Raw genomic sequence first — 25,342 nt, forward strand, 5'->3', positions numbered from 1 at the left:
CTATAAAGCTGTGTCCATTAAATAACATAGATATTTGGTTGATTTTATTTAACCATAAAAACACAGTTCCAAAGCTTACAAATGGAGAACACATATTTAATTTGTGCTCTTTTTTAAGCATTTATTTTATTTCTTTTTATACTTTTTAATCGAATACATTTTCTTTAAAATAAGAAACGAACTAGGCTAATGTTATAGAGTTTCCAACACATTCAATGATTTTAAAGTCAATTGTTAATTATTTTACCAGAAACGCACAAGAATTTATAAAAAATAAAACTTTGTCAATTCTAACCATTTGGATGAACCAGCACATTAACTTTTTCTTTTAAAAATAACGGATGTTTATCTTTAAAAACCATTGACAAACGGCAAAGTATTGATAGTTTCATCTTGTGCATTGTAGTTGTATTTTAAAATGTGCTCTCCAAATAGTTTTATATATCGCTTTGTTTTTTAACAAATTTATTATTTTGTAAAAACTTCAAATAAAGATCTATTAAAGACAAAATTCATTCAAACTTTTCCTGACCATGTTTAACCAAATAAATATTTTGAGGCTTAAGATTTAAAGTTTTTCAGCTGTATGTTAATGACCATTACGAGGGTTAAGGTTAGAGTTACGTCAACCATACAATACCTGTGTTACTGCGTCAGATCTGGAGCAGCCTTGTATCTTTGGTTATTTCAATCCATTGCCAAACAATGTGTAGTGTTTACAGGATATATTAATCTTGGGATTTAATTTCTTCATACTATTAATTTTCGTATAATAATTAAGTTATTTTGTAATTTATACTATTTTTTTGCATATACACAAGTAAAAATTTAATTTATACATGGCATGATGTCTTTTAAAAGAACAAATTTTTTTTGTTATTAAACATTACAAAATTGACAATTTTTTTAGATTTGACAGCACACAAACAAGATACTTAATGGTTAAAAACTAGCTTGATTTATAAGAGAGTGAGTGGTAGTTTGGAAAATGCTAATGTAGTCATAGATTTTCAAATATTTACTTGAAATTACCCTTTCTTTATGCTTGTTTACACGATTAATAAAATATAAATAGATTGTTTTGAGAACCTAGTTTTTCTTTTAAAATTGTATACATTTATTTTAAAATCCCAATTTAGATGGAATAGTTTGAAATTTGGTCAGCACAAGTTGTATCATCAAATACAGCAGCCCAAGTTATCAATACTTTGACTATATGTTCTTCTAATGCTATGAACACATTTGTGAAAAAACAATGGGTGTTAAGCGTTGATAATCATAAAATAAAATAAGCGGAGTTTTAAAAAAGCTGAAAATCTAAATTTGAAAATTAAAAAATACAAACACGTTTATAAAGCAAACTTTTTTTATATGCGCACATAGAAGATATTTTCTTTCTTATAATAAAAAATATTACAACTGTTATGAATGCATATTATATCTTTTATTATAATAGAAGATGGCGTAATCAATTACTTACGTTTAGAGTAACGTCCCTTTTGTTTACGAGTATTAGCGTTGTGTCTTGTATGAAACGTAAAAAATGTAGCCTACACTTCTGTAGCATATTAACTATTAGAAAGGGGTCGGCATGGAACAAATTGCAATATGTATTGTGTGTGAGTACAATAGTCTGTTTTGAATTATATTTTTTTTAAAGTTAGACTCTAGAACTAGTTTTTTTTTCTAGAACTATTCAATATGTTTGATGTAATACTGGCTACCCTTGATATTTAGCCGGTCAAAGGAATATAAAATGTGAAGGCTTTGTATGTGTAATGGTTTCTCGTGTTATGTTTATTTTTTCTTTCATTTGTACTTATATTATTTGATTTAAATATATTTCCTTCTTATGCTATCTCATTCTTTAGTATGTATATTTTTAAAAATATTAATGAAGAGAAGTAATTGCTTTTTAATTTGTTTAGTACAAATATATTAGAAGGAGCTAATGAGCATCCCTATTTAACTATTTAGAAAAGGGAAATAAGTCTTGGAAGTGTTTTGAACGTTTGCCTATCTTACACACTACATCTCAGGCATATATTTTTTTTTACTCAACAGCGTGTGTTAGCTACTGTATAACATCACTACTGTAGTAGATCTGTTTGTTATTTACAAAAGCTTTTACCGTCAAGTCAAAAATGCAAGAAAATTATTTTTTTAACTATAAAAATTGTATTATGGTCGGCAATGGGCCCCTAAATGGCGTGGGTCCCGCCAGACCCCGCAATGCGGGGGGGCCCACGCCATTTAGGGGCCTGGCGGCACTGTAGTTTCGCCCCTGCAGATGAGGTTCATAGCTGGGGACAGCCACTCTTCTAGGAGAGACAACTCCAAAATCAAACAACTGCTGCCTTGTAGTTTGTTCTTGGTTGGACAAAGGCTATGGAAGCAAATCCGAAAAGAAAAGCAGGCTGAAATCGGAGTCAATGGCCTCAACGGCGCATAACCAGTTGACACGTAATCCTTAATTGTGATGGAGGCGTGGTCGAGTCGGCAAACGCTCATGGTTGATAATTCGAAAAAGTCTCGAGTTCAAACCCTCTGGCAGATATGGCTCGCCCCCTTCCAAAACTAAAAATTAAGAACGAAGAAGAAGAAGAAGAAGCTATAAGAAGGTAAGTGACATTTAATTAAGTCAGGACTTAGAGATTAGGGGTTTATAAAGACAGAGATCAGTTATGATATAATTGACGTTTGGTTATCGTAATGACCTAATAGTTATTGTAGTTAAATAATTGTTAGCTCTTGCCCATCGTTCTGCTATAGTTATTGTAGGCATCCCTTCACAGTCAACTGTGGTAAATACCTACTGTATGCAAATATACATTAAAGAACCAAGACAAATCGAAGAATTGTGTGTTTCAAGTGAAACTACTTTATCTTGTGTCGTCGGCCCTGTACCAGCATCTAGCATCGCAACAACCAGTAGCCCCTGGCCAATGTCCGAAGAATTTAAACTTATCAGCGGCTTTAGTATATTGGCTGGTTAATGCAAACATTTGTCGTAATACCCTGGCCATTGTCCGTTGTAGGCTACAGTGTGAATGCGTGTTAATAAATCTGGCACGGTTTTCATTGTGAGAACTGTATTGCTTTACTCGTGTTTGTGAATCATTCTTGATGCAAATAAGGCATGGACCAAACAGGCAGTCAAACAAGGAGGCAGATTGCCAAAAAAAAAGATCTACATTTGTATTCATTTTTTTTAAAATAGCAAAATATGTGTTAATCATGTATGTGATAGCCTCCGCGTGATAGATTCCTTCCAACACAATTAAGTATACGCGTTTCAACTTGGCATACGGGGGGTACGCCGTATAGGACGTTGACATCGATTTCAGGCTGCTTTACTCTTTGGATTGGCTTCCATAGCCTTTGTCCACCAAAGAACAAACTACAAGACAGCAGTTGTTTGATTTTAGAGTTGTCTCTCCTTGAAGAGTGACTGTCCACAGCTAACGAGCTATTTTAAAAAATAGCAAAATATGAGTTACTCATGTATGTGATAGCCTTCGTGTGATAGATTCAGCAGTTGTTTGATTTTTGGAGTTGTCTCTACTAGAAGAGTGTCTGTCCCCACCTAACGAGCCTCATCTGCCTAAAGGCTGGAAATCAATACTTTTCGGTTTAGCAGCCATGAGCTTTACCGACTTGACCATCAAGGAACGAAATCTATGACAGTCAGCCTCAACGTCAACGCGACACAAGATGGAAGTTTCAAACAACATTGTGGCTGTTGATGATTGTAGTGAAAGATGAGTTTCAATATCTAGAATTAGCCTGAGTTAAAGGATTAGCCTTAGATTAAAGTGAAGGCCAAATGTGGATATTAGCGTTGGTCTAAGTTTCAGTTAAATAATAAGCTGCCAGGACTTCAATATAAACACTATCTGTGACTTTGCCGAGGCCATTCCATATCAAGTGAAAAGATACGGCTTTGATGAAATTGGTTACTGCCTGGAAATTAAATCATTTTTTTTCTAGTTACATATTAGTAGACAATTATGCTTAAACTCGTATTCAAGTAATTTCTTTATGTATTTATAGGCATATAATTATATATATATATATATATATATATATATATATATATATATATATATATATATATATATATATATATATATATATATATATATATATGTGTGTGTGTGTGTGTGTACACCTACTTGTGCTGTGTAGTGAACAAGTGAAGGGGGATGAATGGTGGTGAATGTTGTTTGTACTTTGTACCCTCTCCCGTTCGTCCCTGTTCAATCCTCGTGCTCTAGTTATGACAAACGTTTTGTACCTGTTTTCTGTAAGGGTATATATAAGGTGTGTTAGAACATGTGTGATATCCTCAGTTTCGTTTAGATCTCTTACAGAATCAGTGTAGGTTTCTTTCGTAATATTAGCAACTGTTTCTTAGTTTTCGAACTAGCATTTGCGTTTAGTGTTTGAATAGACTGTGTTAGTGAGGATAAGGACCGCACCGCGTGATACCATATAGGGGAGTGACACAAGGAAAAAATAGCAAAATATATATAGACATTTTTTTTATAAAAAACGTTTTAATAACAAGCTTTTATGTAATGATGCACTAAAAAGTAAAAAATAAATTATACACTACCATTTAAATTACTATAAAGAAAAGCGTGGGTCATTTTAGTACCTATTGAATACCTTTACTAATATTTGAGAAGAGACCCACGCTTTTCTTTATAGTAATTTAAATAGTAGTGTATAATTTATTTTCTACTTTTTAGTGCATCATTACATAAAAGCTTGTTATTAAAACGTTTTTTATGAAATTTTTTTTCAGTACTTTGCATGTTTTATTTACAATAGTGTTACATGACTAAAAACCATTGCGCGTCTATTGAACGTGATGGCGCAGCTATTAAACCTGATGGCGCAGCTATTGAACGTGATGACACGTGTGGTGTGGTTGGCTAGACATGCCTACTAATTCGGTCCAAATTTTAATTAATTCATAAAAAAAATAATTAGGCATCCAATTAAGTCAAATTTAGTTTCAGATTGCATTGTCTTTATGTCTTGACCACGTGGTAAATATGAATCGTATCGGTCAAGTAGAAGTTTCCGAATTTTCACTCCTGCGTTTCGATCTAGACTGACGACAGTCTGACGACAGAGGAAGTGATTTAAATAAAAGCTTGTAAAAACGATCATTCCAGTTAAAAAGATGATTAATTAGAGTTAAAAAGTCTTTTTAAGAGCAAAATTGACAAATCCCTTTAAAAGTGTGTGTGTATGTATGGGGGGGGGGGGTGAGGGGGAGTGACACCATGATGCAAACCTGCAAACGTTGTAGAAAACAATACTCCATCGAGCTGTATATATAACCGACTATATATGAAGATCGTTAGTATTATCTGGACACAGTTTATAGCTGTCATCGGTGAAGGCGGGGGGTGACACCAACTAATATATGCCTGAGGAAAAAAAGTTTTTTGAGAATTGTATAACTGACACGTCAATCTACGTCTGGGGCGAGGGTGGGTAGGGGTGACACCATTAGGTGCCGCACCGGGTGGTACCCAACCTAGCGACGCCACTGAGTGTATCTTTTATTAAATAAATTAAGTTTTGAAGAGCCTTAATTTCCTTCTGTCCTGTTTTGAAACCCGTTAGTGGTTGTTTAGTATTATAAGTTGTGTGACTATAATTGTTTGATAATTCCTCGTATGCGAAATGTTTTCCATAAGAATCTTGACCATCTCAATACTCTGTATACGAGAAAGGAAAAAACTATACTGTTGCATAGTGTATTGTCCGTGTTGGGGAATAGGAAATTTTTTAGTGGTTGTGTGATGGGGAGGAGAGTTATAATGTGAGATAACATATGCATATGTATATGTTTGCCAGCGTATCATTATTTAATAGATAAGCGGGCAAGTAGTGTGTCAGTCCTTCCTTCCGTCATCGCTATAGATTTTGGGACTATAAAAGTAAACTACGCACCATGCTGTGCTTTTCAGTGCACCGCAGTATCTTATTATAAGTACTAGAGTAGGGTTTGTTTATATAGCGGCATAGAGCTATTTTATAATTTCCACTGTTTGTACAATTTTGCATAACGTAAAGAAAATATTAAATACACGCACACTGCTAAAACATATTAAAAGGATCAATGTCAAACATTGTTTTCGTTAATATTCCCAGAAAGTGGATACATTTTAATAACATAATAACAGTAGGGTAGAAAAATCTAATTAAACTGCTTAGTAATTTTGCCAATGGAGGTAATTCAAAGATAAATTGAACACACGCTAAAAATGTGAATACAAAATCTACAAGACGGAATAATTGTTGGAATAATATAATTAGCAAAATGTGAATGCAAATTATGCTGACGTGTAAGAGTACACTATTGTTGGAATATTATTATTAGCATTTTAAGGCTATCTTTTATTTATTTTATTCACTGAATGTACTGTTTACTAATTATAATTTTTAATCAACTATTCCGCACCATTATAGACATTGGGTGCGCAATGGTTTTAGTTATGAAACTCAATTGTACATTTTTTAAATTAAAATACTAGGAAAAAAATGCGTGAATTGATAAAGTGATATATGGTAGGTAAACACGGATATTTTAAATATTGCCTATTTTTTATTGTATATTATTTATTATTATTCTATCTTTCGGTTTGCGGACAAGCTGGTGTTTTATAAAAGAGGCGTAGCTAGGGGGGGGGGGGGGTTGGAAATCGAAAGTTTTAAGGAGGGGGAGGGGGGTAGGGTGCAAATCGAAAGTTTGAGGGGGTGCAAATCAAAAGTTTGAGCGGGGGGAATTTCAAATCAAAAGTGGTGCAAATCGAAAGTCTGAGGGGAATGCAAATCAAAAGTTTAAGGGGATGGGTGGAAATTTAAATTTTGAGGGGAGGGGGTGCAAATCGTAAGTTTGAGGGAGGGTCAAATCGAAAGTTTGTCCCCGGGCGCCGGAAAGGGTCGCAACGCCTCTGTTTTGTAGTCATTCACTGTGTCAGACGCGTCCGTGGGGAAACGGAAAAGGCGCGATTTGGCGCTACGGGCTAGACTGTGAGCAATATGCCTTTATGATTGCATTTAAATTGTGCTTATGTTATGAGTGTTGTGTTCGTTTTTTCGTTGTTTTTTTTTTTGCGTTCGTTCGTTTGTGTTGTGTTTAGTTTTGTTCTGTTCCAAAATTGGTATATTTAAAAATGATTTACCGTGGCGGAGCACGGGATACAGCTAGTTTAATAGATCACTGATATATTTGACTGCACATCATCTTTTGCGCACTAAAAATGTTAACAAATAAAACTTATTTTCTCGCACCAATGAGATGCGATTATTCAATGTCAACATTGTTTACTAACTTTTGCTTTCGACCGTGCTTGTTTTGAATCTACGACATTAGAAATCTTTTATAGATCTAAATATAATAGAAGGTATGTAAAATCTATTACAACCAAAAACATTATGATTGCACGGATTAAATAACTTTAATGTGTTTCAAATAATAATTATTGTTTAAATATTGTTAAGCGCTTATCGCATAAAAGCACATCTTTAAAGATCAAATAACTAATGTTTAAACTTTAGCTTTCTGTTTACTATAACTTGATTAAAGCTAAATATTTAATTTAGTTTTAGGTGTTCGGTAATTATTGTAATTTAATTATTTTATCCTTGATACATTGTGATAGTTCGATTGTTTAAATGCATGAGATAAAGCCAAGGCGAAAAAAAAAATTCTTTTATAAGAACATAAGACTTTGCATTTTGTTGTCTAGAATATAAGGCAAGAAATTTCTACTAAATTGATTCCAATAATGAATTTTGAAATATATCTGGGTAGCTTCAAGTTTTATCGTTGTAGAAGTAGGGATGTGGGTGTAGTTTCCTGGATATATAAATAACAATAACATGATAGTGAAGGGACGGAGTGGCCTAGCGGTTGAGAACTGGACTGCTAACCAGCAAGCTCTGATGGGAACCTAACTCACGTTAGGGAATGTAAGGGCGACTTGACATAGTACTGACCATGATATCTCTTCGTATGCCAAGGTCACATAAAAAGGGGCACTCTACTTCCATTGCCCCATGTTTTGGAAGTTGAACTTTACTTTTATAACATCATAGTAAGGTATACGTGAACCGTTAAATTGCTTTTTATCGGGTCAAATAGTGTTTAACACATTACTTACCCTTGCATGTAGTATTATGAAAGGATTGTACAAATTCTAAATTTGTGTAATGTTCGAACTATAGACTTTAGTGTAAGCAGCTGGAAGCTCTTGAACTTGTCCACATGGTGTATGCTCATGGTCTAGTATTCTAGAAATGTATAATCAAACGAGCCGACCCGAAGCGTAGATAACACTGCTGTTTAGTGTTTTTATTTACCTTTGTGAATTCGACACTACATTGTCATATGCTGCGACTGAAAATATTTGCTTTAATTTAAAACACTATCAGTAGCTCGTGAAATACGATAACTCCCAACCTCTCTTCCTCCACCCCTACACCGCCCGCCGTTAAAGCAGCCCCCTCTTAGTTACCTCCCATAAGTTTCAAATAGTTTTAAGGGAACAAGATACCCATGTTTTCGATAAAATGTTAATTTTGCTACCCAAAATTTTTATTTCTTAATTCGATACTAATACCTTTTATCTATCTAACCCGAACATTTCGGACTTCTACAGCTTACGGTTATTCGTTTATTGCGATGTGAAACATGGTACCCCCCGGCAAGTTTTCACACTACTACGCGGACAGCGGCTATCTTCGAGCGAGTATTACATCATTTATTGCCCGCGAGGCACCATAAACTTTACATCAATCTAAGGGCCAAGCACTCGTGTACCCGCTGGTGTAGTGACCTTTTCTTTTGTTCTAAAAATAATTGGGATAGAAGTTGTTTTCTACAAAGTAAAATTTTATATTAAACTCCATATAAGGGCATGCGCGTAAAATTTATGAATGGGAAGAGGTTCATTGATACGCTTGACCAATCATATTATAGTACAGTAAATCAAAATAATTCACGATAGGTTGCAACTAACCACGTGTGCTAGGCAGCCATCTTGTTTCTAGATAAACAAAACAATCGCCTGTCTCGTTTGTTTACCTCATTTGCGTATACTCTTCTATTTGTTGTTTTAAAGTTATACAACAACATTAAGTTTAATAATTGAAACTTTGCCTAGAAATGTACTGTTGATTATCACTGGAACAATATTAAACACTGTTGCGTACGCTTTAAAATTATACTAAGCTGAAACAATGCGTCATGGACATGACTATCAGTTTGAAGAATGTACTGTCCATCCCCTTTACCCCCTTCATTCCCTTCTCGCCATTCAACCAACGGCCGGTTTATAATCTTGTTACGGCATGCTGTGATAGGCTTGAACGCGTTCATCAGGCTTTACACCAGACTGTATACGCCACATGTGTTAATGTGTATGCCCATCTCTCCGTATTATGTATAGGGTGTGCTAGCAACGAATGTAAATACTAGATAGTAGTAGATAGGATAGCTGGGAAGCATTCACTTAGGCCCTGTACTTGACCCTATCTACACAGATGTGTTATTCACGGTTGAATGAACATTGGTAATCTATGGCTCATCGGTTCCTCACGCACTATCCAGCGGTGGGATGGGGTGGAGGGGCGTGTCTAGCCTCAAGCGTTGACCGTTGTACCCAGTGTTGTGTTGTAGGCTATTATCATAAGGCAATAAACTTGTGTAAGCTACAATTTGAGTAGAGAAAGACATTGTTTTGAAGCGAGAAGACCGGCTAACAAACAAAACTTGATCTGGTTTGATGATAGCTGTTCTGAGAATACCGCTCAATTGATAGGATGTGTAATACTTAATAGTCATACATTCATTACCTGTTGTATACATATTTTCTGCTTACATAGAAAAAATCTATCTAAAGCTTACAACATAAATCAAAGCGTATTTTATTAGACAAATGGTTCTTCCACATATAACAAGACGTTTTTTTCTGTTTTCTATAAGAGAAAACGCACCGTGCCTTTTCCCGCTCTTCTTTTCACTTTTTCTCAACTTTGCATTTTTATTCAAAATTCAACATTCAAATCGCTAAGGCTTTGGAACCCTTTGTCATACAAGAATAAAACATTCCACGTGCGTTCAGCATTATACCATCTACAAAACTACGTTTGTACATTAAGTTTACTACAATACTTAAGGAAATATTGATATTTATGTAACACCACCCCCTAATTTTTGTACATAAATTTACGTAAAAATTTGTATAAAAAATTGAGTACAAGCTATCGCAATGAGTAAACGTAGAAATGTATAGTTTGGTTTGAGAAATCTAAATCTTTCATCCGCTTTTTAAAATCTCTTATGGGAACAAAGCCTTAGCGATTTGAAAAGATGTTAGTTTTCACACCTTTTTGCTGTTTCCATGGCAACCAGTACTGCAATTGACGGCTATATATTATTTTTGTCTATAGTTTAACAACTATAATTATATGAACTTATTAAACAACCGAAAATGTGTTAAATAAAAATTTTTTTTTTATCCGTGGTGCCTATCCTTAAAACTAAATTGTCTGCCTATAATAGACGTCGCTAATTCGGCCCGGCTCTATGATTGTAAACTATTTGGCGTTAACCAGAGTGTGTAAGTGTTAGTATAAAGCTTATTGGTTTTTTAAATCTACATTACAGATCTCCCTACAACATGAACTCACCTGAAACCTGCACAGAGATCGTGAAATGTCTCGGGATTGTGTGGACAGACAAAAAGTTTCTCGACTTTACAATCAAGATACACGATGACACAATCACTTGTCATAAGCTCGTTCTTGCTGCCTGCTCTGAATTTTTCCAAGCGTTGTTTCGATCAGGAATGAGGGAGGTCACAGAAAACTGCGTTGAGTTAAAAGATGTTTCCTATGAAATATTTCAGCTTATTCTGAAAACACTTTACACGGGTGTCAATGTTCTAACGTTGGATAATTTCACTCACGTTTGGAGGGCTGTGCACATGTTGCAGATAAACTTTATGATAAAAATGTGTGAAAGATTTGCAAATAACTCTATTACAATGATCAACTGGGAAAACATTTATGTAACAGCTAATCTTTTAGGCTCAACTTTTGTTCTAGATAAGCTTCAAAGCTTCATGTTGAGGAACTTTGAAAAAATTAGTATATCAGCAACATATCTACAACTGCCTTTCAACGAAGTTCGGGATTTGATTAAAAGCCAGGATCTTTGTGTCAGTAGTGAAGATTTGGTGTTAGAATCAGTGATACGATGGGTAGAATGTTATGCTCCAAATAACGTTAACAAAGATAATACAAACACAAACAAAATAGTCGACACAGACGAAAATGGAAGTGAACTGGAAAAAGTATCAGCTGATAACTCGCTTAATGTTGCATTAATCGAGCATTTATCTAGAAAAGATAAGCTGACAGATTTACTGAGTCTGGTGAGGACATATTTAGTTACTCCTGCGTTTTTATCACGAGTTTATCATCTTAAAATGTGTTTTGAGAATAAAGACTTCAGGGATATAATTGTCAGCGCTTTAACGTACCAAGCCCAACCTTCAAGAGACGGTCAATGGCCATCAGCTGCTATGCACAGGTCTTGTAGTAGCTTTACACACGTTGGGGTTTATGCAAAAAGGAATGGACAGTTTAGAGCAATACGTGCTAGCGATGAGACTTGGTTCCCTTTGCCAATATGTGATGGTTTAAAAGAAAGTATTCAGCTTGTCACGTTTGACTCAGACTTGTACGCAATAGGAAAACCTCTTAACATGCCAAACACGCAGCAATATAAATTGTTTGTCCTCTCTGGGAACGCCTGGAAAGAAATTTTTAATCTGCCCTGTAACAATGTGTTACTTGTTTCTCATGGGCAGTTTATTTACATCTTAGACAAAAGTGATAATTTAATTTATCATATCAATCCAAGAAGTTTGGATTTTAAAAAATTCACAAAAATTCCGACTCAATTAAATGTAAAGAATGCAATTATCTTTGAAAATTCCCTTCTACTTTTTTCATCTGAAACTCAAAACAACATTGAGAATACAGTTGTTCACAATTACGACTTACCTTGTGATGTTTGTACCAAGCTAACCGAGCTGGATGGACCAGCAGACCAGCTGAATACTTTCAAGAACGACAAACACAGCTACATCTTACAGACAAATGGCTCTTTGTGGGTTATTTTGAATGCATCGCTATTAAAAAGAATTGAGATAAAATTTGTTTCTAAACTATGGGATTGCCAAAGAAAACAATACGGTGCTTTAACCTACAACGAGAAGTTGATTATTTTCGGAAATCTCCCAGATAGAAATCCGCCAGATGCAAATAGAAAATATACTGTTCCAGGACATCTTAAAGTTATTTCATACTGGGGACATGATAATGCTTTGTCGAATTTCGTTCCAGCTACACTTCCAAAGACATCATTATTAATATAACTATAAAGCTGTGTCCATTAAATAAGATAGATATTTGGTTGATTTTATTTAGCCATAAAAACACAGTTCCAAATCTTTCAAATGGAGAACACATATTTTATTTGTGCTCTTTTTGTAGCATTTATTTTATTTCTTTTTTATACTTTTTAATCAAATACATTTTCTTTAAAATAAGAAACGAACTTGGCTATTATAATAGAGTTTCCAACACATTCAATGATTTTAAAGTCAATTGTTTATTATTTTACCAGAAACGCACAAGGATTTATAAAAAATAAAACTTTGTCAGTTCTAACCATTTAGATGAACCAGCACATTAGCTTTTTCTTTTAAAAATAACGGATATGTTTATCTTTAAAAACCATTGACAAACGGCAAAGTATTGATAGTCACATCTTGTGCATTGTAGTTGTATTTTAAAATGTGCTCTCCAGATAGTTGTATATATCGCTTTGTTTTTTAACAAATTTATTATTTTTTGTAAAAACTTCAAATAAAGATCTATAAAAGATAAAATTCATTCAAACTTTTCCTGACCATGTTTAACCAAATAAACATTTTGAGGCTTCAGATTTAAAGTTATTCAACTGTATTTTAATGACCGTTACTAGGATTAGGGTTAGGGTTACGTCAACAATACAATACCTGTGATTCTGTGTCAGATCTAGAGCAGCCTTGTATCTTTGGTTATTTCAATCCTTTGCCAAACAATGTGTACTGTTTACAGGATATATTAATCTTGGGATTTATATTCTTCATACTATTAATTTGCGTATAATAATTAAGGTATTTTGTAATTTATACTATTTTATTTTGCATATACACAAGTAAAAATTTAATTTTTGCATGTCATGATGTCTTTTAAAAGAACATATTTTTTTTGTTATTAAACATTACAAAATTGTCAATTTTTTTAGATTTGACAGCACACAAACAAGATACGTAATGGTTAAAAACTAGCTTGATTTATAAGAGAGTGAGTGGGAGGTGGGAAAATGCTAATGTAGTCATAGATTGTCAAATATTTACTTGAAATTACCATCTTTATATGCTTGTTTACACGATAATAAAATATAAATTGATTGTTTTGAGTACCTAGTTTTTCTTTTAAAATTGTATACATTTATTTTAAAATCCCAATTTAGATGGAATAGTTTGAAATTTGGTCAGCACAAGTTGTTTCATTAAATACAGCAGCCCAAGTTATCAATACTTTGACTATATGTTCTTCCAATGCTATGAACACATTTGTAAGAAAACAATGGGTGTTAAGCGTTGATAATCATTAAAAAAAATAAGCAGAGTTTTAAAATAGCTGAAAATCTAAATTAATTTGAAAATAAAAAAATACAAACACGTTTATAAAGCAAATTTTTTTTATATGCGCACATAGAAGATATTTTCTTCCTTATAATAAAAAATATTACAACTGTTATGAATGCATATTATATCTTTTATTATAATAGAAGATGGCGTAATCAATTATGTACGTTTAGAGTAACGTCCCTTTTGTTTACGAGTATTAGCGTTGTGTCTTGTATGAAACGTAAAAAATGTAGCCTACACTTCTGTAGCATATTAACTATTAGAACGGGGTCGGCATGGTCGAGTCGGTAAAGCTCATGATTGCTAAACCGAAAAGTCTCGAGTCCGAACCCCCGGGCAGATGAGGTTCATAGCTGGGGACAGCCACTCTTCTAGGAGAGACAAATCCAAAATCAAACAACTGCTGCCTTGTAGTTTGTTCTTGGTTGGACAAAGGCTATGGAAGCAAATCCAAAAAGAAAAGCAGGCTGAAATCGGAGTCAATGGCCTCAACGGCGCATAACCAGTTGACACGTAATCCTTAATTGTGATGGAGGCGTGGTCGAGTCGGCAAACGCTCATGGTTGATAAATTCGAAAAAGTCTCAAGTTCAAACTCTCTGGCAGATATGGCTCGCCCCCTTCCAAAACTAAAAATTAAGAACGAAGAAGAAGAAGAAGAAGCTATAAGAAGGTAAGTGACATTTAATTAAGTCAGAACTTAGAGATTAGGGGTATATAAAGACAGAGATCAGTTATGATATATTTGTTATGATATATAACCTAATAGTTATTGTAGTTAAAGAATTGTTAGCTCTTGTCCATCGTTCTGCTATAGTTATTGTAGGCATCCCTTCATAGTCAACTGTGGTAAATACATACTGTATGCAAATATACATTAAAGAACCAAGACAAATCGAAGGATTTTGTGTTTCAAGTGAAACTACTTTATCTTGTGTCGTTGACCCTGTACTAGCATCTAGCATCGCAACAACCAGTAGCCCCTGGCCAATGTCCGAAGAATTTAAACTTATCAGCGGCTTTAGTATATTGGCTGGTTAATGCAAACATTTGTCGTAATACCCTGGCCATTGTCCGTTGTAGGCTACAGTGTGAATGCGTGTTAATAAATCTGGCACGGTTTTCATTGTGAGAACTGTATTGCTTTACTCGTGTTTGTGAATCATTCTTGATGCAAATAAGGCATGGATCAAACAGGCAGTCAAACAAAGAGGCAGATTGCCAATAAAAAAAAAGATCTACATTTGTATTCATTTTTTTAAAAATAGCAAAATATGTGTTACTCATGTATGTGATAGCCTCCGTGTGATAGATTCATTCCAACACAATTAAGTATACGCGTTAAAACTTGGCATACGCCGTATAGTACGTTGACATCGATTTCAGGCTGCTTTACTCTTTGGATTGGCTTTCATAGCCTTTGTCCACCATAGAACAAACTACAAGACAGTAGTTGTTTGATTTTGGAGTTGTCTCTCCTTGAAGAGTGACTGTCCACAACTAACGAGCCTCATCTGCCTAAGGGCTGGAAATCAAAACTTTTCGGTTTAGCAGCCGTGAGCTTTACCGACTTGACCATCAAGGAACGAAATCTATGACAGTCGGCCTCAACGTCAACGCGACACAAGATTGAAGTTTCAAACAACATTGTGGCTGTGGATGATTGTAGTGGAAGATTAGATTTTATTTTTATGATTAGCCTCAGTTAAAGGATTAGCCTAAGATTAAAGTGAATGCCAAATGTGGATATTAGCGTTCGTTTAATTTTCAGTTAAATAATACGCTGCCAGGACTTCAATGCCAAATTGTCTATCACTTTACCGAGGCCATCCCATATAAAGTTAGAAGAAACGGCTTTGATGAAATCTGTTACTGCCTGGAAATTAAACCATTTTTTTTCTAATTACTTATTAGTAGACAATTATGCTTACACTCGTATTCAAGTAATTTCTTTATGTATTTATAGGTATATAATTATATATATATATATATATATATATATATATATATATATATATATATATATATATTAATATATATATATATATATATATATATATATATATATATATATATATATATATATATATATATATATATATATATATATATATATATACAGATAAATATATATATATATAATTTATATATATAATTTACACCTACTTGTGCTGTGTAGTGAACAAGTGAAGGGTGGTGAATGCTGGTGAATGTTGTTTGTACTTTGTACCCTCTCCCCGTTCGTCCCTGTTCAATCCTCGTGCTCTGAGTTGTGACAACCTTTTAGGACCTATTTTATGTAAGGGTATATATAAGGTTTTGTTTAGATCTCATCCACAATCAGTGTAGATTTGTTTCGTAATATTAACAACTGTTTCTTATTTTTCGTACTAGCATTTGCATTTAGTGTTTGAATGGACTGTGTTAGTGAGGATGCGGACCGCACCGTTTGATACCATTTAGGGGAGTGACACCAGGACAAAAACAGCTAATTATATATAGAACAACGATAATTCCAGTTAAAAATATCTAATTAGAGTTAAAAAGTCCTTTTTTAAGTGCGAAATTGGCAAATCCCGTAAAAAGTGTGTGTGTGGGGGGGGGGGGGGGTGACACCATCATGCAAACCTGCAAGCGATATAGAAAACTCCATCGAGCAGTATATATAAACGAATATTTATGAAGATCGTTAGTATTATCTGGGCACAGTTTAAAGCTGTCAACGGTGGAGGGGGGGGGGGGGGTGACACCAACTAAAATATTCCTGAGGGAAAAAAAGTTTCTTGAGAATTTTAACAACTGACACGTCAATCTACGTCTGGGGCGAGGGTGGAGAGGGGTGACCCCGTTAGTTGCCACACCGGGTGACACCCGACCTAGCAACGCCACTGAGTGTATCTGGTATTAAATAAATTAAGTTTTGAAGAGCATTTGTTTCCTTCTGTCTTGTTTTGTAACCCGTTAGTGGTTGTTTAGTATTATAAGCTGCGTGACTATAATTGTTTGATAATCTCTCGAATGCGAAATGTTTTCCATAAGAATCTTTGCCATCTCAATACTCTGTATACGAGAGAGGAAAAGCTATACTGACACAAAGTGTATTGTCCGCGTTGAAGAATGAGAAAATTTCATTTTAAGTGGGTGTGGGATGGGAGAGGAGAGTTATAATGTAAGTGAGATAATATATGCAGATCACTGATCAATTTGACTGCACACCATCTTTTGCGCACTAAAAATGTTAACAAATAAAACCTATTTTCTCGCACTAATGAGATGCGACTATTCAAAGTCAACATTGTTTACTAACTTTTGCTTTCGACCGTGCATGTTTTGAATCTACGGCATTAAAATCTTTTATAGATCTAAATATTATAGAAGGTAGATCTATGTAAAATCTATTACACGCAAAAACATTATCAGTGTACAGGTAAAATAAGTATAATGTGTTTCAAATAATAGATCTAGATCTAATTGGTGTATAAATATTGTTAAGCGCTTATCGCATAAAAGCACATCTATAAAGATCAAATAACTAATGTTTAAAATTTAGCCTTCTCTTTACCATAATTTGATTACAGCTAAATATTTAATCTAGTTTTAGATGTTTGGTAATTATTGTATTTTAATTATTTTATCCTTGATACATTGTGATAGTTCGATTGTTTAAATGCATGAAATAACGCCAAGGCGAAAAAAAATATTCTTTTATATGAACATAAGACTTTGCAATTTGTTGTCTTGAATATAAGGCAAGAAAATTCTACTAAATTGATTCCAATAATGAATTTTAAAATATATCTTGTGGGGTGGTAGCGACATGCCTAGAGAGGGAGGGGAGGCTATGCTCGCTTACGTGGTGGTGGTGTCCCGCAAGGTCCCCAAGTAGATAATTATATATATATATATATATATATATATATATATATATATATATATATATATATATTTATATATATATATATATATATATATATATATATATATATATATATATAAATATATATACAGGACAAATGATCTCAGGACAATGATCTCAATGACAAATGATCTCACGGACAAAAGATACCTCGACAAAATATATCAGGACAAATGATATCATGGACAAATGATCTCAGACAAAATATCTCACAGGACAATTTTGATAGTGTATTGGATGATTTTAGTTGATCTGAACATTTTTTGTATTGAGTATCATATGGTTTTAATTACTATTTTTAATATTTTTTTATAGGACTATATAATAATTGTGAGAAATGTTTGTCGTATGCATTTGTCATATTGCACTAAACATTTTAAAATTAACATTTCTAATATAGTATGCGAAGATTAAAGAAATATTTCAATGGACAGTGTAGGTGGGCTTGACAAACATGAGACAATCCTACCATGTCAGGTGGACGAAACTAGATCAAAGGGAATGAAATAACAATAAAGACACACCTTCGTATCAAGGGGGCCGCCCGCTTTTATAGCAGAGGCATGCATGAAGGGAAAGACATCCGCCCTCCATGGACAATACAACTAGTATCTAAAGTCCATTGTTGTGCGTCGGTCACACCTTAGCGATCAGTGACAAAAGCTTATTTAAAAGACAGCGGTCATCGCGGAGCTAAGTTTGCAAACAAAGCAGTATTGGTGGTGCTTACTCAGCTAGGGCCTCATTAGTTACTTACATGAAAACTTTTAGGACATTAGTTTCTGGTGAATTTATGTTTATTTAAGCCATAATTGGAGCAGCAAGCAAAGAGATTTGTAAATGTGAAGTTAGAACATGTCGATCAAGTGTTCAAACAATACATGATCACATAGTATATGAGAGGTATGATCATAGCGATGTACTTACCAGCAAAGAAACGTAAACGTTATGTTTGAGTTGATGATGCAATAAAAACAATAGTTTTACGTTACGAACCTGAAGGCCCATTCACATTTTTGAAACATATTTCGCGTGTTTTAAACATTAATGTTGTATAGCTACCGTTAATTATATTTTTTATACATTATCATTTATTATACCTTTCAGGCTAAAGGAGTAAGTTTGTTTTAATTTTTACTTTTTAAAATCAAATGCTATTACAAAGATTAAGTTTGATACATGTTTTAAGTTTAACAAATTCATTTTATTAACAATTTTTATGCATAAAATAGTAAACAAAACCAAATTGACGGTCAATAAAAAAAAAACTAAAACCATCGAACATACTATTAAAATTTTGCTGTGAGATATTTTGTCTGAGATATTTTGTCTGAGATCATTTGTCCATGGTATCATTTGTCCTGATATATTTTGTCCTGGTATCATTTGTCCGTGAGATCATTTGTTCGTGAGATATTTTGTCTGAGACCATTTGTCCTGAGATCATTTGTCATGGAATCATATATATATATATATATATATATATATATATATATATATATATATATATATATATATATATATGTGTGTGTGTGTGTGTGTGTGTGTGTGTGCCTGTCTTTGAAAACAACACTATCTGTGTATGTGTTCGTGTGCGTGTGTGTTTGTAAAAAAATTATTGTCTTGTTTTTTAATCTACATTACAGATCTCCCTACAACATGAACTCATCCGAAACCTGCACAGAGATCGTGAAATGTCTCGGGATTGTGTGGACAGACAAAATGTTTCTCGACTTTACAATCAAGATACAAAATGACACAATCACATGTCATAAGCTCGTTCTTGCGGCCTGCTCTGAATTTTTCCAAGCGTTGTTTCGATCAGGAATGAGGGAGGTCACAGAAAACTGCGTTGTGTTAAAAGATGTTTCCTATGAAATATTTCAGTTGATTCTAAAAACACTTTACACAGGTGTCAATGTTTTAACGTTGGATAATTTCATCCACGTTTGGAGGGCTGTGCACATGTTGCAGATTAATTTTATGGTAAAAATGTGTGAAAGATTTGCAGCTAAGTCTATTACAATAGACAACTGGGAAAGCATTTATGTAATAGCTAAACTTTTAGCCTCGACTTTTGTTCTAGATAAACTTCATAGCTTCATGTTACAAAACTTTGATCAAATAAGTCTTTCATCAACATATCTACAACTGACTTCTAATGAAGTTCGTGATTTGATAAAAAGCCAGGATCTTTGTGTCAGTAGTGAAGATATTGTGTTAGAATCAGTGATACGATGGGTCGACTGCTATGCTCCAAATAATGCTAACACAGATATTAAAATTACAAACATAATAGAAAAAGATGGCATTGAATTGGAAAAAGTACTTTCAGAAAACTTGCTTAATGTTGCAGTAACCGATCATTCATCTAGAAAAGATGAGATGGTAGATTTAGTGAGTCTAGTAAGGACATATCTAGTTAGTCCAGAGGTGTTGACGCGAGTATATCATCTTAAAATTTGTACTGAAAACAAAGACTTTAGAGATATAATTGTAAGCGCTTTAATGTACCAAGCCCAACCTTCAAGAGACGGCCAATGGCCATCAGCGGCTATGCACAGATCTTGTAGTAGCTTTACACACGTTGGGGTTTATGCAAGAAAAGATGGACAGTTTAGAGCAATAGTTGCTAGCGATAACATTTGGTTCGATTTGCCAACTTGTAATGGTTTAAAAGAAAGTATTCAGCTAGTCACGTTTGATTCAGACTTGTACGCAATAGGAAAACCTCTTAACATGCCAAACACGCAGCAATATAAATTGTTTGTCCTCTCTGGGAACGGCTGGAAAGAAGTTTTGAATCTGCCCGGTAACAATTTTTTGTTACTTGTTTCTAATAGACAGTTTATTTACATCTTAGACAAAAGTGATAATGTAATTTATCTTATAAACCCAAGGAATTTGGATTTTAAAAAATTCAGAGAAATTCCAACGCAATTAGATATAAAATACGCAACTATCTTTGAAAATTCCCTTCTAATTTTCTCATCTGAAACTCATAACAACATTGAGAATACAGTTGTTCACAATTACGAGTTTCCGTCAGCCGTTTGTACCAAGCTAACCAATCTGGATGGACCAGCGGACCAGCTGACCACTTTCAAGAACGACAAACACAGCTACATATTACAGACAAATGGCTCTTTATCGGTTATTTTGAATGCATCGTCATTAAAAAGAATTGAGATAATATTTGTTTCTAAGCTATGGAATGGCCAAAGAAAACAATATGGTGCTTTAACCTACAACGTGAAGTTGATTATTTTCGGAAATAGTCTTAAGAGCGATCCGCCAGATGCAAATAGGAAAAAAACTGTTCCAGGACATCTTAAATTTATTTCATACTGGAGAAATGATGATGCAATGTCAAATTTCGTTCCAGCTACACTTACAAAGACATTTTTACTTAGGTAACTGTAAAGTTGTGTACATAAATAAGAAATATAGTTGGTTGATTTTATTTAACCATAAAAATACAATTCAAAATCTTACTAACGGAAAACACATTTTTTATAGCATTTATTTTGTTATTTTTTAAAAAATCCTTTTTAAGCAAATATACTTTCTTTAAAACAAGAAACGAACTTTCCTAATGTTATAGAGTTTCCCACACATTTATCGACTTTAAAGTCAATAGTTTATTGTTTTACCAGAAACGCATAAAGAGTTATTAAAAAAAAATCAAACTTTGACCAGTTCTAGCCGTTTTGATGAACCAGGACATTAGCTTTTTTTAGGAATAACGGATATGTTTATCTTTGAAGACCATTGACAAACGGCAACCTATTGATAGTCACATCTTGTACATTGTAGTTGTATTTTAAAATGTGCAACTCCAAATAGTTATATATAATTTAGCTTTGCGTTTTAACAAAATTTATATTTTGTGAATACTCCAAATAATGATCTATTAGAAATAAAATTCATTAAAACATGTCATGACCATGAACATTTTGAGACTTAAGATTTAAAGTATTTCAACTGTTTTTTAATGACCGTTACTAGGGTTAGGGTTACTCCAACCATACAATACCGTGATTCTGCGTCAGATCTGAAGCAGCCTTGTATGTTCGGTTATTTAAATCCATTGCCGAACAGTGTATAGTGTTTACAGAATATATTCTTAGGGCTTTTATAGTTTTATACTATTTGTTGGCATATATAAATTTTGGGATTTCTTCGTTTCATACTATTTATTTGCATATACACACTATACACATGGAACAAATTCAATGTATAAATAACATGATGTATTTTAAAACACTATACTTTTTTATCAAAATTGACATGTTTTTAAGATTACAAAGAAGATAATGAACAATTAAAAACTAGCTCGAATTATAATAGACTGAGCTGGAGTTGTGAAGTTGTAAATATGGATTGTCAAATATTTACTTAAAATTACTTTTATTATATGCTTATTTACAAGATAATAAAATATAAATAGATTGTTTTGAGTAGTTATTTTTTTTCATTTTTAAGTTGCATACATTTATTATAAAATTCCAATTTAGATGGAATAGTTTGAAATTTAGTTAGCACAAGTTTTATCACCAAATACAGCAGCCCAATTTATAAATACTTAGACAACATATTATTCCAATGCTATAAACACATTTGTGAGAAAACATTGGAAGTGAAGCGTGGATAATGATAATAAACCGGGAGTTATCTCTACTTAACTTTCTCGAATATCCTTAAGTAAAACAACAGGGGATGGCAACTCGGGATATAGATATGTTTTTTATTCAATTTAAATACTTAAACTTTTAAAAATAGAATTGAATCTCGTAGAAAAATAATTGCACACCAAGTGATCTCCTAACAAAATGTGCAGATTTTGTGCGGATTATTATTAGTACTTTATAAATTCACATGCGTTTTTTGAGAAATCAGAAATAGCGTAAATTACTACTTCCGGTAAACGGAAATCACTCAAAATTTAACAGAAGGCAGAGAATTAGATCTTTTACTTAAATATGAAAATTCATTTATATATCTGAATTAGTACTCAAGTTAAAGGCTTTTGAAAAATTCAAAGTACAAAAAGTTCCACTTCCGGTTATTGGAAATCGCTCAAAATTTAATATATATATCTTCGATTTTTATAAAATACTTATTTTTGAAACTTCATTAACCTAGCTGTAACGGTACTCAATTTATCGAGTTTACACACACACACACACACACACAAACAGACAGACATAAGGACAAGATTGCAAAACTATGTGTTTCCGACTCAGGGAGCTATAAAACGTCGAGAATTTGTTTTTTTTTTTGCACGACTACAATACTTTCTCTATACTTATTATACGAGAAAGTATATAGGCATTACTGCAAACCAATCATTCGTTAATACAAACGTATCTTTAGCCTACACAGTCATCACTTAAAGATTGTTTTAACGATTACTCATTGAAGACTTGAACCGTGTTAATGATCTTTGGTCTAGACTCTATACCTACATTTAACAAGTACATATTATATACAAGTGTCAGAATGTGTAAATGATTAAACTATTTAGGAACCGATATTTGCATTCATTGAAACAATTGATTACTTCCTTGTTCAGTTTTAATTTCGGAACGCAATGAAGATAATATTGTACACTTGCAGCATAATTAGAGCACCGAAGTAATCAAATCTAAGTAAAAATTATTAGTGGTCATAACTTTAAATCAAAGCACAACAAGATCATGCATGTATTTAAATCTAGAATATTCATACATGTGATTTCAAACTCCCAAAGCTGTATTGCATATAAATATTCTTCTTCATATCCATATTCGAAAGTCTTAAAGTTATAGGCTGCAACTATATGCTAACCACAATAAAAACATTAAAACAATGCATCTATTAGATATATACCTCGGCATCAATATGATAGTTCACGTGTCATTATTGAACACAACCATAGACCTATCGATGTTAAAGTTTTATCGATGTAACTGAATTCTTGCGCACTGAAAGAGTTTGGAAGTAGAAATTTATGTTTTCGCACCAACGAGGTGCGTCTATGGGGTGTCAACATTGTAAACAACCTTTGCTTCAAACCTTGTAGTCTATGTACTAATAATAATTATTTTAAAAAGGTAAGTCGATTATATAAAGCGCAAAAACAATATGACTGAGCATATTATGATCAATGTAACGTGTTCTGCGGATTAGCTGTTGATTTGTTTGCTTATCGTTAAGCGCTTTCCGCAAAATTGGCACATTTTAGACCTACATAGTTTGATAGTTTTACTTTAAGTCTTATTGGTTCGGTTTTCATAATTCTGCTTGACTTGGTGTAAAGATTAATATTAAATATAATTTACCCGTAGGCTAAACATTATAACTGAATCATCTTTATCTTTGATACCTTATGTATGGTAATACTAATTTTTACTATTTAGATCGTTTGAAGAAATGATATACGGCCATAGCTTGCAAATTATTCTAGTAGATACATTTGAATATTTTAAACAATAAATGTAAGAATAGTAATGGTTCATTTATGTCGTAAGTGTGTGTAATGTAGAATACAATGCACATGAACAAACAAGCATTGCTTACTACCGAAGGATCCAGTGTAAAGTTCAGGACCGATTGAAATAATTTTCTACGGTTTAGTTTGCTCTCAAGAGCCCCAACGATACCACTGACACCAGGTCACTCGCTGAGGGATGTTCTCTTACACGAATACGTAGTGTGATTAACGTACACTCAAGGTTTGTTCACACAGCTCGTCCGTGGGCTATATTGTGGACAAACCCGCGCCCAGACAACTAAGATCCAAGAAACATAGTGCCGGCATTCTTTACATTAAAGGACTTATTTTAAAAACGTATGATCTAAAATGAAATATTTCGTCACGCTGGTTTCTAGGAACAGATTCATTAGGATTTATAAAGGTAAGTGAAATCAAATGTTTTAAGAATAATGTATTACTACTACACGTGTAAATATGTTATGAATACATTATTTGGTACGTTACCATTGGAAACGACAGTTGATAGGCATGTTGTGTCTTGACTATAGGACTAATATTATACATATTTCTACTGCACTCCTCATGATATACTACATTCTGAACGTGTTCTTCTATTATACATTCTACTTTATTTTGTTCTATTCTACTCATTACGAATAAATTATACTATATTGTATTACATTATTCCACTGTATTGTACTATATTCTACTACATTTCAACTATACTCAACTCTACTAGTACATATGTTAAATACACACACACACACACACATGACCACTCTTGAAAAAAGTTTTCTGAGATTACGAAATGCCTGGGAAGCATGTAGATTGACAAAATGTTTCTCAACTTTACAATAAAGATACAAGATGACACGATAACTTGTCATAAGCTCGTTCTTTATGTGTGTATGTGTTCGTGTGCGTGTGCGTTTGTATAAGGGTTAATTTTTTTTTAAAACTACTTCACAGATCTGCCTACAACATGAACTCGACTGAAATCTGCACAGAGGTCGTGAAATGTCTCGGGATTGTGTGGACAGACAAAATGTTTCTCGACTTTACAATCAAGATACACAATGACACAATCACATGTCATAAGCTCGTTCTTGCGGCCTGCTCTGAATTTTTCCAAGCGTTGTTTCGATCAGGA

General features: G+C 33.4%; 1 protein-coding gene across 1 annotated transcript; it reads left to right on the top strand.

Moving 5' to 3' along the window:
• The first annotated feature begins 2,556 nt into the window (after window positions 1-2,556).
• On the top strand, window positions 2,557-12,473 carry LOC131942791 (kelch-like protein 8). The gene is made up of 2 exons (XM_059302717.1): window positions 2,557-2,621; window positions 10,697-12,473. Exons 1-2 carry the CDS (start codon window positions 2,557-2,559, stop codon window positions 12,471-12,473), a joined length of 1,842 nt encoding a protein of 613 aa, XP_059158700.1.
• Window positions 12,474-25,342: the final 12,869 nt, after the last annotated feature.

This window comes from Physella acuta, unplaced genomic scaffold (genome assembly GCF_028476545.2).
Source record: "Physella acuta isolate Inbredline_101_S28 unplaced genomic scaffold, ASM2847654v3 ptg000426l, whole genome shotgun sequence".
In the NCBI taxonomy this organism is placed as follows: Eukaryota; Metazoa; Mollusca; class Gastropoda; family Physidae; genus Physella; species Physella acuta.

What these genes read in the sequence shown, in the direction of transcription:
- LOC131942791 (XM_059302717.1), top strand. Translation starts at nt 2,557, where the DNA reads ATGGCTCGCCCCCTTCCAAAACTAAAAATTAAGAACGAAGAAGAAGAA. An exon ending in GAAGAAGAAGCTATAAGAAG is followed by an intron (nt 2,622 to 10,696) that starts GTAAGTGACATT and finishes TCTACATTACAG; the next exon opens with ATCTCCCTACAACATGAACT.